The 18,760-nt window shown below is 38.9% G+C and overlaps 2 protein-coding genes across 11 annotated transcripts in view; one reads left to right on the forward strand and one right to left on the reverse strand.

Moving 5' to 3' along the window:
• The window catches only part of TRMT1L (tRNA methyltransferase 1L), a 39,458-nt gene extending 30,212 nt beyond the window's left edge, over window positions 1-9,246 (reverse strand). For 2 of the 5 annotated variants that reach the window (XM_086694145.1, XM_025921110.2), the window contains exons 1-3: window positions 8,769-9,245; window positions 4,292-4,402; window positions 2,904-3,017 (exon numbers count right to left, since the gene is read on the reverse strand). In XM_086694145.1, the coding sequence (XP_086550271.1) occupies window positions 2,904-3,017; window positions 4,292-4,402; window positions 8,769-8,985 (442 nt within the window). In that variant the 5' untranslated portion in view covers window positions 8,986-9,245. Of the gene's footprint in view, window positions 1-2,903; window positions 3,018-4,291; window positions 4,403-8,768 lie in introns of all 5 variants that reach the window. The other 3 variants (XM_086694147.1, XM_086694149.1, XM_086694146.1) reach the window with 3 other exon arrangements.
• Window positions 9,247-9,389: 143 nt separating this feature from the next.
• Window positions 9,390-18,760, forward strand: part of SWT1 (SWT1 RNA endoribonuclease homolog) — a 106,473-nt gene continuing 97,102 nt past the window's right edge. For 5 of the 6 annotated variants that reach the window (XR_015246212.1, XR_015246213.1, XM_086694143.1 and 2 more), the window contains exons 1-4: window positions 9,390-9,545; window positions 12,531-12,620; window positions 15,496-15,576; window positions 17,500-17,555. Coding sequence is in view for 4 of the 6 variants with exons in the window: in XM_086694143.1 (XP_086550269.1) it covers window positions 9,501-9,545; window positions 12,531-12,620; window positions 15,496-15,576; window positions 17,500-17,555 (272 nt within the window). In the remaining 2 variants the exon portion in view is untranslated. The remainder of the gene's footprint in view (window positions 9,546-12,530; window positions 12,621-15,495; window positions 15,577-17,499; window positions 17,556-18,760) is intronic. The other variant, XM_086694142.1, reaches the window with a different exon arrangement.

Consider the following 18,760-nt stretch of genomic DNA (forward strand, 5'->3'; position numbering starts at 1 on the left):
ACTCTAAAACGCAGACTTTCTGTAGGCTTGCTCTGCTACATGACTGTTTTCCCTCGTTTCCTTGGTAATTTTAATGCCTTTTATGACTGCAACTATCTCCACTGGGGGAAGGAATTCCAAATTCTAGTTGTAGTTACTAACTCCTTACTGAAGGCCAGATCTCTATTTCTAATTGCCTACTGAGGATGCATGCCTGGGTTATCAGGTCAGCATTTCAAAATCTACTGTCATGGACTATAAATATATCATTTCCCCTTGAACCAGGTCTCTTTTCCACTTTTTAAATGAATGATAATGCCTTCCAGTTGCTCCTAACTTTAAGTGATCTCCAACTCCTTTCTTCTCATTCCTTACATCTAATTGTTTCTCTTACTTGTACATACGGAAGTATTTCCGGACTCAGCAACTTCTTTTTTTCCACTGATATGTACTCCTATGGTTATCCCATCCAGTCATATAGCTTTAAATACTATTTGTAGTCTGACAATTCCCAAACTTGTATCTCTAGCCCAGACCTTTCCCCAAACCCGAGATTCATATCTGGACAAGCTACTGACATCTCCAGCAGATGCATCTAAACCTTTGCATGCCTGAATCTGCGGTCTTGGCCTTCTTCCCCAGTACCTGGTCTTAATGATGAGGGAGGATGGGGAGAGCTGAGGGCAAAGTGAGGCTAAAAGCACCTCCCCCCCCCACCTGTATGATATTCCTTGGACACTCCTGGCTACCCAAAAAACAAATGGTCAAACTGATTAAGTCTCCACCAGTTTACTAGAAAAAGGCAATCCCATCAATAAACCAGAGTATAGGAACTCTCTACAGTCTTAATGTCTTGCTGGAGGGAAAAACAACTTTAGCTTAACTACAGCTAGGCCTCCAATAAGCCTTTAGCATGTGACAGTCTCTTTGGAAATTCCCCCTTGATTCTATCTCCCCCACCCCCTCCGTAAACTAGTTACCCCCCACACTTATAGTACAGCTCTTCCTGCCCACATGTCCTGTCCTCATGCTTTAATAAAATCACCTTTTTATACCAAAGACGTCTTCAAGAATTCTTTCTTGGCCATCGGCTCTGGACCACCAGAACTGGCTCTGGACCACCGCCATTCTTGGCTTTTTTCTCCCTCACATCTCACTTCTATCCCTTTGAGAGGTCTTGATGCTTCTACCTTAAACATATTTGTCAACTACTTTGAGACCTGCTTGCTAGGACAAAAACTATGACACTCGCCATCTACCAGATCACCATGTGAAAAAACCCAACTTAATGTACTTAAGAGAGTAAAGAAATACCAGGAGCCATTTACCAGAATAACTTGAAGGAGGAAGACTAAACCTAATGGTTAAACAATGGCTTAAATAAAGAATACAAAAGAGACCTTTTTAATTAAAATGAGACATTTCTCTTTTTTGATAAAAAGTCAACATGATTTACTACACATTCTTATGTATAATTAAACATAAAAGACAGGATGGCTTCTGAATTAAGTCTCTAATTCCTTCTTCCCTAAGGAACAAGTGAGAACCTTGTACCAGTTCCACTAAGAAAATAGTTCTGGCTTCTTTTCTGGGTGTCTCATACTGGCTATTTCATCCGGTTTGGTTCAAACTCCAGATAACCACACTTAATAACACCTATACTCACAAAATCATATTCAAATGTAAATATACATATGCTGAAGACTGATATTTAGGGCTTTGGGGGGGGTATTTTTGGTTTTTATCCAAATGTAGTATCACAAAATCTTCCATATATATTGTATTCAATTGCAGTTTATCATGGAAATCCTTCCAAGTAAGCTAGTACTCATCTAACACATACTTTTTACAATGCCTGCATAATATGTCATGGCACTTATGTACCATAATGTATTCAACCATTCCTTTTATTTTAGTTTCAAGTTTTTGTCACTAAGTACAAGCTGCAATAAATATTCTTGTATATCTATTCTTGCCTATTGATTCTTTTACTCCCAAAGGAGGGAGTGCCTGGGAGATATATACATTTTAAATTTTAAAAATGTTGCCAGATCTCTTTCCAAAAATGGTATAATTCACATAATTCACTCCAAAATCTAATAATAATTCATTATACTTAGGAAATCTTTTAACTTGATAAAACCTCAATTTTTAAAAATGTTTATTTATTTTACAGAACAAGGGGGGGTGGGGCAGAGAGAGAGAATTCCAAGCAGACTCCGTACTGTCAGTGCAGAGCCTGATGTGGGGCTCAAATCAACGAACTGTGAGATCATGACCTGAGCCAAAACCAAGAGCCAGACGCTTAACCAACTGAGCCACCCAGGCACCCCTAAGATCTCATTTTTTTGTCCTTCAACTTTATTCTTTATATGAGCCCTCTTGTTAAATTTAGTCCCCCAAATTATGTCATTTTTGTCATTATCACAATTGGTATCTTTTTCCTAATTTCCATTTATCTAGAGTAGAGAAAGGCAATCATTTCAAATATTTATCTTATATCCCACTACCATTCTACATACTCTAATTAACTCTAGTTTTTTGAAGCTATCAGCAGAAAAAAGATACTGTCTTCTCTTTTCCAATACTTACATATTTTATTTCGTTTCATAATCATTATACCTTCAAAAGAATGTGTCAAATGGTAGTCGTTCAACAAGTTATGGGGACCCCCCAGGGCCAAGCAAAGTACCCAGTGTAGAACAGATGCTTAATAAATGTTTGCTAAACTAAACTACACTTGCAACATACATCTTGTTGCCAGAGAGCTACATGGCCTTTTATTAATAAACACGTTAAAAGAGGGTCATTAAATCCCTCAGAAATTTTAAATGGAAAATATTTGATTATGTTCACAATAAAATTCCAAAACTGGTACTGAATCTTGAATTTCATTTATGTTTAGCAAGCATAAAACTACTAACCTTCAAATTCAACCGAGACTTTCCAGTGTAAATTTTGAAGGTGACGACGAAGCTTATGGCTATTACAAGCTCTGAATTTTTCCTTAGGGCACAATGGACAAGACTGTTTGTTTCCTGGCCAAAAAAAAACAAAAAACAAACAAAACAAAACAAAACAAAAAACCAATAAAGCACAGATATACTAGCTACTAATACCTTGACTTAGCTACAAAAGAAGTCATAGGGGACTCCCTCCACACAACACACACACTTCTTAGATAATGTCTATGTTAACGTTAGGGAGAAATCATCTCTGCCTCACCAGGTAGTTAACAATAACTGTATTAGCACATGGTCAGTGATTGATTTTTTACCCTAAAACTCTCCTCTCTGTGGCTGATATCCTTGTTGCCCTTGGGAACAGAGAGAATGAGAAAGTGATGAACTACATGATATCCCTCCAGCCAAAATGCCTGCCAGGGAGAGAATCAGGGGCAGCACTTGTCACACTCCCAGAGAGGTAGGAGCTGGGCAGGAAGCATAAGCACCTGCTGTGGCATTCTACTCTGGGGCAGCAACAAAAACAGTTAACAGGTGGAGTCAGAAAAGCGGGAGGAGTGGAAGGAGTACATGGGATCCAAAATAACTGCCATTCTGGGACAGGGAGCATAGTTAGAACCTGCTGTATCCTATTTGAGAATTTGTTAAATTCTTCCTTCTTTATTAATGAAAAGATATGGATCATAAAAAATACAAGTCTTATTTAATTAGAGATGTAACAGATCTCAAATATAAACTTTGATAGGGACAAAAAAACTAAAATCTCAAATTCAGGTTTAAAGCAATAAAAATATACAGAAATCATCAGTGACTTATTTTTTAAATCCATATAGCACACTGCAGGTATAGGCAAAATTAATTTTTCAATATGTTCTGCCTACTTCAAAAACCCATGAAGTGATACTGAGGACAGAATTCAAGCACTAAGGATGGCGAAGCAGAAAGAGAGGAGCTTGAGACAGTGACAGCAATGAGGAACTCTTGCACCAGCCCTAAAAATTCCCCACCGTGGGACTTCTTTTACATGACATAATATAAGCCTTTCTATTACGTAAGGCACGGTTTCTTGGGATTTCCGTTACTCATAGCCAAATGCAATTCCTAACTTATAGAATGGACAGCACTTATATATCATGAAATTATAATTTCCTCGAGGAGCAATGAACAACTTATTCCCATAACACCTGTGCATGTAGAAGGCTACCAATTTCCTGAATGAAAACATTTTATTTATTACTGCTCTAGTTCAATGGCAATAAACAAGTCTATTTTCAGCAATTTTTCATGAGTTGAAATTCTGATATAAATCAGAAATTAAGGGAGACAAACCCCTCCAAATATGGAAGTACCTGCATCAAGATTATCTGAGTTCAACGAACTGGCATGGTCAAAATCCCCTTCAGTTACGAAAGCTAACTTCTCTAGATCAGCAAGCTGCCTTTGAATTGAGATGTGTCTCTCTGAAAGGAAATTTTAAGAGTTAGAAGATTATGTTTTAACAATCTGAATTCCAGTTATTTGATCACGTCAACAGACTCCGACACTTGTATTTCCTGTAGCATGGCGTCCTGGTGCCTAGATGGGGAATACTGCTGCAACTCAGCTTATGTATGACAAGCGTGCCTCAGACTGCAAAAAGTTGGGTAAAAAAATGCCACTGTGTAACTTCACGCCTTTAAACTTTAATTATTCAATATAATTCTACAAAAAATGTTTTTACTCTGAACAAAATGCTGAAGAAACATAAGCCATCTCCCCTATCTTTATAAAGAAATTTCAACCAGGTGGAAGTCATATTAATATGTTAACCAACTATAACACAAGGCAGAATGAAATGAATACTGAGGTAAAGGTACTATGATGTGGGCATACATAGGAAGGGGGAATTAATTCCAATGACTGCCTCTGGGAATGTCTTCACTGAAGAGGTGGCATTTGACTGAGATGTAAGGTATGCATAGAATTTCAATAAGCAGAGATTTGGTGGCTGCCCTTATAAACTGAAGTAACCTCATCAACAAAGGCACAGGATGTGAAAAAAAAGAAAAAAAATACAGCCACCTCTATCCCGCCCCTGGCTGGAATGTAGTATGTTTGGAGAATGGGGTTGGTAGGAGAACAAGCAGTCAAAAATGTATAAAGATGATGGAAGAACATAAATTCTATGAAAGCTAGGCTGGACTTTCATCTTCAGTTAATTGTGAAGTCTGCATGATTTTGAGGAAGTGAATGATGTGATCTGAATGCATTTAAGGAGGTTATCTCTGGCTGCAGAACCTAAGACAGTAACTGAAGTGAGAATTAGCAATGGAAAGGTACAGAATAGATGGTTAAAAAAAAAAAAACCAGAGAACTTTGGATTTGAGAAATAACTGTGAATGAAAAGTAAGTTCAAGAATGATTCTAAAAAGATTTCAGGTTTATATAGTTGAGAATAATGGTACCATTAACCAATGAAGGAAGAGGAAAATATTTTGGGTAGAAAAGGAAAGGAGAAAAGGGAATTTAGTTTTTGACATAGTGTGTTTGAGGTAATACCAGTATTCATATTCAAGTTTAGTTTATGCAGTTGAACTGTTTTTGGAGCTCAAGAGGGATATAAATCATAAATACGCGTAAGGTGAAACTAGGAGCTTAAGAAAGCCCAAGGAAAAAAACATTGTGAAAAAAGAGAAGAAAAAGGGCAAAGTCCAGCCCCAGTAACACATTTTTAGGTTTCTCAAACATTATACATTCTTCAAATGTCATACTTGTAAACTTTGGAATATATGAATAAATCTTACCCAAGATTATTACCCAAAGATGCATTACCCAAAGCTGCTGTGAACCCTCTGCTGATTAGTATAAATAGATGCAATTTGGAAATGAGGTATGGAGAGATGCAGGTAACATAAGAGACACTAAGGAAAAACAATCAGAAGGGTAGATTCAAAAAGAATAAATGATAAGGAGAATCAAGATAAGATAGAAGCCAAGAGAAAAGAGAATGTAAAAGACAAATGTTCAACACTATCACAAATAGTTGCATAGATCAATAAAAGACCACTGGATTTAGTATTAGCAGGTCTCCAGTGACCTTTACAAAAAAGGTTCAGTGAGGTGTTGTGGAATACAATGGGACTAGAAAAAAAAACACAAAATATAGAAAACCATATAGATTACTTCTTTCAAAAAAGGTGGCAGTATAAAAAAGGAGATAGATGGGACTGTAGTTTTTCTTTTTTTTTTTTTTTTTTAAGGAGAGACTTGAATATACATATCTCCAAGGAAAGTAATATTTACTAAGTGGGAGCTTGAAAATACAAATACAAGACTAGGAGATGAAAATTGACAGGAAAAATCCCTAACTAGACAGAAAACGGTAAACCGTAGGGCTCGCTAGTAGTCATTATACAATTAGGTTATACAATTTAGAACCTTAAGCCTTTTAAATTCTGTTCTTGTCATTGCTACCTTCCTGCCTATTCCTCTCCAAGCTTCACTCCCACTTCTTTTTTTTTTTTTTTTTTTTTTTTTTAACTCTTCAGTATAATTTGTGCCCTTATTTGTCTCCTCCACAAATAAGCAGTAAGAAGGCAGGGGCTATGCCTTACTCAGTTTTGTAATGACTACGTGCCTAATACAATATCTTGCACACAGCAGGCACTACAGTTTGTTAAATATTTTTTAAAAATCATTAGTCAATTTTAGATGCAGTAGCATACTAAAGTCAGTAATTTTGGAATTCAATTCAGCACCATCAGATATTCCTACTCAAATTTATTAAAAGACAAATTTTTACTTCATTTTTAAAAGAGAAAAAGAGCAACGTATATTATTGGTTAACTTATTACACTAGGTACTGTTCAAGTGACTTTATGAAGAGAAAATTTCTATAAATAGGCAAAATTTTTTTCCCATTTGAGCAAAATCTTTTGTTAGATGAGACAGTAAGATTCAGGCAATGAATCCATGTGTATAAACCAATCCATTTCATTTGTAGTCATAAAGGCTTTTGGCTTCCAAAGTTCAAAGATCTGTGTATGTGAAACAAGATATACAGTACTATGTAAAGATATGCTTTCTGAAATCTTTCTAAGTAGTATAAAATAAGAGAAAAGGACCTGATAAGTTAGAAGAGAACAATGAAAATTCTGTGGTCCACTATTAGAACTCTCAAAGATCTGTCTAAAGATTCATGATATGCCTGAAATTACTTTCTGGTTCAAAATAGTAGATATCAGACAATCTGTAGTTAAATCACTCAAACTTTTTCTAACACCCTAATAATCCAGAAGTCAATAGGCAAACCTCCTGTTAAACAGATGAATCCAAAACGCTAGGAGGTTATTTTACAACTTCTGTTACTTTTTCCTCATTTTTCAATTCTATTTCAGATGTGTCATCTTCATCCTGCCTACTTAAGACTGATTTCAAATAACTAGACCGTATAAAAATAATTTTTAAAGTGAGATTAATATGTATTTCCAATGCATTTCAGATTTCTAAATCATTATATATTTGTCCCTGTAATCCATTTTCAGGTTTCTCAAACATCATACATTCCTCAAATGACATACTTGTAAATTCTAGAATATATATCTTCCCAAACTATGTTTAAAATATTGTTGCTGGTGGGGAGTTGAAGAAGCATGCATTCCCTAAAGCTGCTGAACCAATTCTGATTAATACAAACAAATCCAACCTGGAGGGAAGGGAGGCTACTTACTCAGGAGAATGTACCACCCCCAACCCCCAGCTGTAGTTGTGGGTGAAGAAGCAACTGTCCTTATCTTGTACCTAGCAGTTCTGATTTAGTATGAGGAGGAGGGGCCTACCAGAGGCACGCTGTCTTTGTCTTTGCTGTGATCAGCTCTACTCTTTAATCTACTATAACAATTTATATATGGCTTTAAAATTGCACAACTCTATTAAACTATAACTATCCAAGTGTTTTATAAACATTAAATTCACAACTGGCCTAGAAGTAGGAAAGAAAATGAATTAATTTAAATCATTTTGTTATAATTCAGATAGAGCATTAAGGGTCAATTTATGGCCCACAAAACAAAACAAAACAAAACCCTTAGACTTTACATTTAAAACATTCACAAGATTCTTGAGTGTTATTCCTTACGGTCCCCTAAATCACCACTTACAAAACATGCACGCACATACAGAAGCACAGTAATAATGGGCTAATAATTTTCAACAGTCGACTTCTGATGGAACTGGAGTACAAAACACAACTGGCATTTATGTCTGAGGGAAGACATCTGTAATTTAGTCGACCCTTTCTTAAACTACTTATCAGCCTCAAATTCTTTTTGGAAGCAAGGTGCTGAAGAAAATTAAATAATAAAAACTCATCTATTTGTGCGTGTCGAGCATAAAAGCTACTTGACAGCAACGGTTTCTAAATCTGGCAGCTAGGATCTACTACAGTAAACAGGTTGCCTCGGTTACCATGTCACTTTTCGAAGGACTTCGTGAACCATGGTAGACGGGGCTGAGAGGGAAACTACCAAATTAGGTGTAACTTCCTATTTTCCTATCAGAAAAGACCCCCTTTAACGAAAAAGCCCTCAACCTCATCATTTCCTTCTATCTGCAGCACCCCTGGCCTCCACAAATCCTCTACCATGATGTCCTCGAGGTTTGTGGAGATGCCTTCTCCCATTCTGTACCCGCTTCACCCACTACACGGGTCCCTCCTTCCTCCCCCCACATCCCTAAACCTGCCTTTCCCCATAAAAACCATCCCAGTGAAGGGCCTCCCCTACTCCCCAGCAAGGCGCACTTTCTCGCTTCTCTTGCGGCAGAAAGATCTGGGCCTCCTGCACTTACTGCTTTCAGCCTCGTCAGGGGCAGAGGCTAGGGACGGGGACAGGGCCGGAGCCTGGGCCAGGGCAGGGGCTGGGGCTGGAGCCGAGGCCGGAGTCGGAGCCGAGTCCGGGGCCGGGGCCGAATCCGGGGCCGGAGCTGGGGTCGGGACCTGGACCTGGGCCACCTCCACCTCCTCCTTCTCCTGGGGTAGCAGCTCCTCCTCCGCCATATTCTCCATAGTTACCGCCTCCGTGCCAGGCCCGCCCGGGGACCAGGAGGGGCTCACGGCGGGGTGAGAGAACTGGCGTGAAAGCCCAGAGGGCTGGATCCAAGGAGTGGGAAAGCAAATGGGGAGGGCTGGATGCGTGCAACAGACAAAAGATGAAGAACCAGTGACCAAATCCTGTCAGCAGAAAAATAAAAAGCCAGAGGCAGCAATTCGCGGTGCCGTCCGCTTCCCTTTCCCCGAGGCGTTACGACGCCACCACAGCCTGCGCAGTAACGTATCGGGGCGGCATCCAATGAGGTAACGGAGTTCCGCTTCCGCGGTGCGTCTCCGTTCCAGCCGTCAACCACGGAAGCGAACCAAGACTACAATACCCAGGGTGCAGCGCGCCACCTGGGGGCGGAGCCCGAGTTCCAAGTCCTTGGAGGAAGTAAACGCGAAACTAAACAAACGCTCGGAGCGTTCGAGTAGAGAAGTCTTGGTTCGAGCGCAGAACTACATTTCCCAGCGGGCATCGGGACCAGGGGATGTCCTGGGCCTCTGGAGTTGCCACCGTCGCGGGCGCGAGTAAGGTAACTGGGGCGCAAATTGACGTTTGGCTGGGCAAGTTCCCACTTCTCTCACACTGGTACCCTAGCGGATGGCCAGCTGGTCGGAGGATTCCGGGGCCCCTCGAGCCTGGGCGGGGTGACTCTGTGGGCGGATCCGGGGAATGAGCCAGCTCAGTGAAGGGTGTGGTTCTGGCTCGGGTCAGCCTCTCGAGCTGCCCCTCGCTCAGAGCAAAGGTCTGGTTTGTTTCTGCGGAGCCCGTGGGCCGCGTCGGTTTACGAGCTGCTGACGAGCTTGCCTGCCAGTCTGGTTGACTTGGAGTTGGGGTCTGCGCTTCCTGTCGCACCCTCATCCACACCGTAACCTGAACACTTCTCCTTTTGTCTTTATTTTGCTTTAACCTCAGATTCCTATTATCAGCACTGCCCTGTGGTTGTAAGAGTCCTGTGGGTAGGGAAGTTGTGTGTGTGTGTGTGTGTGTGTGTGCGCGCGCGCGCGCGCCCTACGCTTGTATTTAGACTTAATAACCAGAGCTCTGAGTGTGTTGAGTTTTAGGTCACTTGATTGATGCGATTCAGATTCCCCACAGCATTTGCCCAGTGAGTCCCCTGGCCCCAGTACTTGTCTTACTCTCTGGCCTGCTTGAGCCTAAGCCTCACTCATTCAGAACCACTGGGGCAGGCATAGGAAAGCTGGAGTTTTCTGGCTGCTCCTCCTGGGACTGGTCCGAATGTTATAGGCAGCAGGGGAGGAGAAGGAAGCCCCCTTTAGTTTCACACTTCCACACTTCGAGTTCGGTTTTCTTAGTTAATAAATCTGATACTAAATGCCTACTTATCTCATTGGTCTCCTTATTTCCTACTTGTTTCAGAGCCCAGGTGAGAGCAAGTGTGATTATTTGGCACTTTAAGAGTGTAATAGGAATTTAGTTGCCACCTGCCGAAGCCCCCCAGCCCGCCCAATAGTTAGGAAGTGTATCTGGAGGGTTGTTTTTTTTTTTTTTTTCCCTCCTCCCCAGTTTAATGGAAACAGTTGAACCCATGGATTAACTGTTAAAGTTATATCTTATAGGAATAAGTAGTGGCTAATTATATTTGTGCATCATCCAAACGTTGTTTTTTTTTTTTTTTTTTTTTTTTTTAATTTCTAAAAGGCTAGATGGTTAATTGAGAGCTTGATTCAGTATATCAGCTGGAAACCAGAAGATGGAAAGGGTTAGATTTTAGTGTGTGGACTCTGGGAATTTCAATAAGAGCTTTTAAGTGTGGTCTGTGCTCTTGAGACAGCTTAAAAAAAGAATCTTAAAAGTTGAAGAATTATATTGAGCGTATTACTCATCTATTGCTGCCTAAGTTATCCTAAAACTTAGTGGTTTAAAACAACAAGTGTTTATTACCTCACAGTTTCTGTGTGTCAGAAATTAAGAAGTGGCTTTCTGGGGTACCTGGTTCTGAGTCTCATGAGGTTGCAGTGAAGCTATCAGCCAGGGATGCTGCCACTCAAAGGCTTGATTAGGGCTTCAGGATTAGCCTCAAAGCTGGCTCACTCACATGCTTGGCAATTGGTTCTTTTTTGGCAAGAGGTCTCAGTTCTTCACTGGTGGGCCTCAATGAGCTACTTAAAAGTCATCATGGTATGGTGGCTGGCTTTCCCTAGGATAAGAGAAAGACAGAATCCACAGTGTCTTATATAACTTAGCCACATATGCCATATAGCAATTCCTATTGGTGACACAGGTCAGCCCCATTTATTGTGAGAGGACTACCTAAGAGTGTAATTACCGGCAGCAGAGATCATCAGGAGCCACCTTGGAGGCTGGCCAGCCACCTTTTTTGAGCTTATATTTTTTCATAAAACCAACGTGACTTTCACACCATTATAAATATGAAACATTTGTCATGGTAAACATGTAGGTGTTTTTGCTTGGATAGTCCATTATCTTCAGTGATTTTTTTTTTAATTGGGCTTATTTTTGTATTCAAAGCAGTGACATAAGACTAACTTGGGTCAGTTTAAATTGTAAAAGGTAACATTATAAGTAGTCCATTGTCTTGAAGCAATTCATTTCATGGAAGTTACTGTTTTTTATTATACCTTTCCCCAACATGGAATAGAATCCTTGGAACAAGAGAAGGAAAAAGGAGATTATTACTCTCATCTGGAAGCACAACTGTGAATTCAGTTATTGCCATACATTATCTTACAAAGCAAAATTTCTGGGCGATTTAGGATCAGTGCTTGGAAATCTATGTTGAATATGCTTTTGTTAATTTTTACTGTTAGCATTTCTGTTAGCTATCAGCATTTCCCTTCTTTCTCTTTACATTCATCAAAGCATTCTAAAAGTTTGATTTAGTATACTTGCATTATTTTATATAACTTCACTTACCATGGTCATGATTGACCATGAGTAATTGCAATTGTTTGGTTTCTAAAGCTTTTCTTATGTTCAGAGTCCCCATATGTGTCACTGTCAGCAATAAACTCTCCTTTGGGCTTTGCTTCTAGACTCCTGTCTATCTTCCCGTTCCAACAGACCTGATGATATTTCCAACCCCTAGGCTTTCTATTCCAGCACTGGAAGCTTCTGGTGCACACTGAGTTGAGTGTGGAGGGTGTGTCAGGAGAGTAAAGACTTAGGACTAACTGGTTTTGAGGTGTAGGTAAGGCAAAATACAGCAGTTCTGCAGGCAGTTGGAAAATGGTGGTCTGAAGCTTGGGAGAGAAATCAGGGCTACAGGCACAGTTTTGAGAGTCATTCCTAAAAAGGTGGTAGATGAAACTGAAGTAGAGGAAGAGATCATTATGAGGGAAACTATAAGTGAAATAAAGTGGAACAATGAGAGAATTCTGTTGTTTTGGGAATGGTTAGAAAATGGAAATCATTTTGTAAAACCCCAGTCTTTGTATAACTGAAAGAAGACGAATTTCTAACGTATTTTATGGTGGTGGTGGTAAAACACACGCACACACACACGCACGTAATGTGTTTTTAATGTTTATTTTAGCTTTTCAAAATGTCCAACAAAGAATCTTGTGGAAAAAAAGAGAAGTCTCGGAGAAAAGGCAGCACCGCATCACCCAACTTTGACGTAGAAGTAAGAATTTTGCTTTACTGACCCAAAGATACCTTTTTTTGCAGTTCACTTTTGTGTTAAGAAAAAAATACCTCAGTTTTAAAATGAGCTATGTAAATATTTTGTTTTGCCCTTCTGACACAGAAGTAATTTGTTTTTCCCATCCTTTTTTTTCACCCATTCTTGCATTATTTTATTTATTCCTCACAACTCTGTGAAGTAGGTACTTTATTATCCCAATTATACAAATGCCAAAACTGAGGCTTAGAGAGGTATGTAATTTGCCTAGCCATTCCTGACTTGAGTTCTAGGCCCTCCTTTACATAGAAATAACTCACCATTATACCTTTATTGTGTGTCTCCTTCTTCATTTACTCAGCACTGGATAAGATTATATGCTCATCAGTCAGAATAGGCTACCCTGTGCGGGGGAGGCTAAAGGTAGGGACGGCATGCTCACCATGTGCCTTTCTCTGTGACTCTCAACACATTACCTTAGGAAGTACTTAAAAAAAATTTTTTTTAGTATTTATTCATTTTTGAGAGAGAGAGAGAGCAGGAGAGGGACAGAGAAAGAGGGAGACACAGAATCTGAAGCAGGGTCCAGGCTATGCCCTGTGAGCACAGAGCCCGACATGGGGCTCGAACTCACAAATGTGATATCATGACCTGAGCTGAAGTTGTAGGCTTAATTGACTGAGCCACCCAGGCTCCCTGGAAGTTTTGTTTTGTTTTTTAAGTTTACTTATTTATTTAAAGAGAGAATGAGAATGAGTGGGGGAGGGGCAGAGAGAGGGAGACAGAAGATCTGAAGCAGGCTCTGCGCTGACAGCACAGAGCCCGATGTAGGGCTCGAACTCACAAAATGTGAGATCATGACCTGAGCCAAAGTTGGACACTTAACCGACTGAGCCACCCAGGCAAACTAGAAGTATTTTAGCAGATGAAATTTAGGGTGTCCCAACTAATTGAGTGAAATGTTATCTCTAGGAAACAAGACTGAAACATGATTTATGTGACCAAAACAAATGAAAACCCTGCAATTAGTTTTATTATAAACTCTCTGAATAGTCTGCTTAGTGCATCATCAGAATTAGACAATGTTTATGCTACATTACCATCCAAGATGAGAGACTAAAGTCTAGCAAAGGTGAATATTCACTATAGAAGTGATTTCTGTGGTAGCAGATTAGTTCATAAGGCTTTTACATCACCTGGATAAAGTAGACTAAGGATCATTACACTTTTTGATGTTTGTTCCTTTCTTACTATCTGATTACTAATTTGACCTCCCAGATATAGGGATAATTGGAAAGGGGACCCTGGAGTATGGCCTTACAGTACTATGGTATCTTTGATTTATGTATCTTCTATTTGGCACTGATCATTGGCATGCCATTTGCAATTCTCCTCCTATTCTCTTTTAATCTCCTTGAATCAGACTTTTTGTTGCCATCACTCCTCCAAATGTGCTCTCATCAAAGCCAGCAGCAGTGGTTTCCATGTTGCTAAATCCATTTGTTGCTCTTCAGACCTCATCTGACTTGAACCATCAGCAGTATTTGACATAGCTGATTCACTTTCTCCTTGAAACATTTTCTTCACTTAACTTTTGAAACACCATATTCTCCTGATTTTCCTCCACACTGGTGACTTCCTGGAAGTGTCCTCTGTTGATTCCTCATCTTCTTAAACTATAACCTTTCAAATGCCCAGCTTCGGTTTTTCCAATTTAGTAAGTTGCAATTCCATTCTTTCAGTTGCTTGGGGCAAAGTCCTGGTCATCATCCTCTACCTGCATCCAGTCTATCAGCTTTCTCTTAATAATATATTTAGAGCCTGACTACCTCCTGTGCTGTCACCTTGATCCAGACAATCAGCTTGCTTCTCCAGATTGTCCCAGTATTTTTCGTATTGATCTCCCTGCTGCCACCTTTGCCTCCTCATGTTCTCTTCTCACCAAGCTGCCAGAATGATCCTATTAAGATATAAGTCAGATCATGTCACTCCTCTGCTCTGTACTTTCTGGTGGTCTTCCATTTCCCCCAGAGTAACAGCTAAAGTCCTAGCTGGGGCCAACAAAGCAATCTGCTCTCCCCATCTCATCTCCTTTCATTCTCTCATTGCTTTCTCCATTTGTGTTTTTTTGCTATTATTCCAACAAGCCAGGCACATTACTGCCTCGGGGGCTTTGCCCTTGAACTGAAAGCTCTTTCCCTAGATATTCATGCGGCTTTTTCCTTCACTTCTTTAGGTCTCCAGTCAGATGTCAGCTTATCAGTGGGGCCTTTTTCTGACTACTGTTTAAATTTGCAGCCACCTGCACCCCCACCTTCCAGCCCTTCCTGCCTTCTTTCTCTGTTTTATTGTTTTCCATCGCATCATCCGACACTAAATCTATTACTTGTTTATTTGTAAATTCCTGCACTAAATTTTAACCTCCATGAGGGCAGGGGCTTTTGTTCATTAATCTGTCCCCACTGTCTAGAATGGCTTTGGTACATGGTAGGTACTCAGAGTTTGTCCCGGGTCTGCTGAGTTTTGGATCCACTGAAACATAACTGGATGTATGATTTTGCTTTATAAAAGACTGAATTCCACCATGGCAGCGCCACCTCCCCGTACCTTTATCTGAGCCATCAGCTGTCTTCTGCTGTAACACCTGTATCCTATCTCATCTCTAATTCAAGAGCATCTAGATCCTCTGATTTCTAGTTGTCTTCTTTCTGGCTGAATTTCCCTCCCTCTTACCAAAGGATGTGTGCCTTTAAACATTTCCCCCCCTGAAGGTTATTATTAATATAGAAAGAATATTAATTTATAATAACAATGGTTAAATAACACACTATACTTTATTTTGTGTCTTTCTTTCCTTTTTTCCACTTGGCATTCTTAGGATAAGAAAGAGAAAAAAGCTTCAAGTTCTCCTAGTTCAGCTTGCTGTGTAAGGTCTGTTTCATCAGAGAAGAGAAAACTGGTAAGTGTTCATATACTATAACTAACTCTAAACATTATTTATATTAAAGTTTTAATGTATAATTGGAAAGTTTATGATATAAATTCCCCCACGACTTTTTTACTCATATTTTCTTTATACTTAATGATAGCCAATAGAAAAAAAATAAACCAGTGTTTGGTTTTTTTCTTCCTTCTCACCAAAAAGCACTAATCAAGGCCTTCATTTCTTTCTGGAGATACAGGGCCTCAGCACAAGAGAAGAAAGAGAGAAATAGGATATAGTCCCTGTCCTAAAGACTTTAAAGAATAGAGAGAAGTAGAAGCACATGCACGGATAACTTAACGAAAGGACATACCTCAGTGTCAAAGCAGAAAAATGCACAATAAGTTGTAAAAGAATTCAAAACATCAATCACCAAGACTTGGAACATACTTAGGAAAAAAAAGGTGGACGAAATATATGCTAACGACTGAATATAGATGGAATAAAGATGAATGAGTTAAAGAAAAAAGGTTTTCTTGGCTAAGAAAGCTTGGGCATTCTAAGAATCTATAGATGACTGGAGTGCATTCAGCAGAGAGAAAATAAACCAGCCTACCTATAAACAGAAGGACTATTTTGAGGAAGAAAAATAGAACCTACCATGTGGGATCAGACAACATGGATATAAATTAAGATAGTTTTAAAAAGTCTTGTCCCATATATGATTATATTTGGCTTTACACTATTCTTGTGAGATAGCGATGGCAGATATGTAGTGTTTGTGTTTTCAGATCCAGAAATTAAGATCCAGAAGGTTAAGTGACTTTGTCCAGGGACACAAAATTGTTTATAGCGACAGAGCCAAGTCCAGAGTCACATAAATAATTAGAAACACATTAAGCTAGCTCAGGGGTGGTTAGTGAAGTGCTTAACTACATTCAAGTTGAAAGTAGGTGTATGTGGGGATAGCTACAGGTTTGCAGGTAATGAGAGAAAGTAGTTGTGAAAGTTGTGTGAATGTAGAATTCTGTTTTTAAGAATTTGTTTTTGTACAGTGACACTGCTATTTGAATCGATTGTTTCTATATTAATCTCCTTAAAGCATAGGTTTCATCATATTTCTCCTCTGTTGAAAAATCTTCACTCACTTTTTAGTCTGTCATTTAGGACCTTCTTAAATTCAGTCACACCTTAACTCTCCAGTTCTCTTTTTATTTCCTCAAAATAGTCCTTCTGTGTCTAGGTAGGTTGGTTTATTTTCTCTCTGCTGAATGTGCGCCAGTCGTCTGCAGCTTCTTAGAATGCCTAAGAAGCTTAGAATGCCTTAGAATGCCTAATGCCTTTCTTAGCTGGAAAAACGTTTTTTCCTTAATTCATTCATCTTTATTCCATCTATATTCAGTCGTTAGCATATATTTTGTCCATCTTTTTTCTTAAGTATGTTCCAAGTCTTGGTGATTGATGTTTTGAATTCTTTTACAACTTATTGTGCATTTTTCTGCTTTGACACTGAGGTATGTCCTTTCGTTAAGTTATCCGTGCATGTGCTTCTACTTCTCTCTATTCTTTAAAGTCTTTAGGACAGGGACTATATCCTATTTCTCTCTTACTTCCCTTGTGCCGAGGCCCCGTGTCCCAAGTACATAGAGAGACAAGGTGGGGGAGTAGAGATAGTGGCCACAGCTGGTTTCAGTCCTGGCTCTGCTGCTGACTTGCTGTGTGATGTTGAGAAAGATACTTTGCTGTATTTGAGCCTTGGGTACTTTATCTGTAAAAGGGGAATGATTATATTATCTATCTCACAGGATTTATTGGAAGGATTAAATAAATTGTTGTGTCATCCTATTCACTAACACATAGGTGTGGAAAAAAATGTTGTCTCCCAGTCTCTTTCCCCTGTAACTGTGGTAAAAGTGCACAATTTATATTTCCTAAATGATACATTTTTTTTTCTTTCAGAAATCGGATCATACAGACATTCTGTACTGTGATATAAAAAGACAAGAAGTGAAAAGGTAAATTCCCCCTTTTTACTGATATTTTTTACTTTTTGGGCCTTAGAATTGTGAAAGTAAATATTTTGATTTGCAAATTTTTTTTTACTTTGATTAGTACTGATTTGCATATAAATATTTCTAGCTGTATCACAGGTTATGATTTTTTAATTTTTTTTAATTTTTTTAAAGTTTATTTCAGAGAGACAGAGATAGCATGAGTTGGGGAGGTATAAAGAGAGAGGAGGAGAGAGAGAATCCCAAGCAGGCTCTTTGCTTCTAGTACAGAGTCTGATGTGGGGGTCAAACCCATGAAACTGTGAGATCATTACCTGAGCGGAAACTAAGAGACCGACGCTAACCCTTCATTATTGAATTTTCTTAATGTTAGTGTAGATTTAATAAAAAGTTGAGTGAAATAAAAAGTCTTGTCACAATTCTGTGCTTTCAAGTAAATGACCCTTTCAAGTAAAATGCTAATTTTTATCTCAGGTGATTTGATTTTGACTCACCCTTAGAAGTTTCATGACTTTGTTACATATAGTGATAGAAGAAGTTGTGTGGCTGGTTTAGAAATGTTATAAATTAAAGATGAATTACATATTACCTCTGAAGAGAATGTGGTGCATATTGAATTGGTATGGTTTCAAAACTGTGTTAATTAAAGAGGATATGGCCACAACTAGATAGCTTGGGGAAAAATGGTAGGAACCGTGGAGATTATTTTTCTTTAGTTTCTGTGTTCTTTGGATAAAAATTTCAGAGAATTTTGTGGTGAAGGCATTTCTTGCCACTAATAGGGTACAAATAATTATAAAAGTATGCATAATAAAAGTTGATGAGATCATAGTTTCTCTGAAAATAAGGAGTTATGGGAAAATGATAAAATGGCATTAAGTATATACATAAAATTTCTGCTTCACAAACTTTGCTAAAAACAAGAAAATTCAACTTGCCTCTAGCTTTTCTTCAGCTTTTTTTTATTGTCTTCTTTCTTTGTGATACTTTGCTTCTTATATTATTATCGGTTGAAGTACATTCTGTCATAAATTTCACATTACGTTGACTATTACTTTCTAAATTTTTTAAAATATTTTTTATTTTTTAATTATATTTTTTTAATTTACATCCAAATTAGTTAGCATATAGTGCAACAATGATTTCAGGAGTAGATTCCTTAATTTAGCCCATTCCCCCCTCCAGTAACCCTTTGTTCTCCATATTTA

The sequence above is a fragment of the Puma concolor genome, chromosome E4 (genome assembly GCF_028749965.1).
Source record: "Puma concolor isolate L17-30 chromosome E4, mPumCon1.1.hap2, whole genome shotgun sequence".
Lineage (NCBI taxonomy): Eukaryota > Metazoa > Chordata > Mammalia > Carnivora > Felidae > Puma > Puma concolor.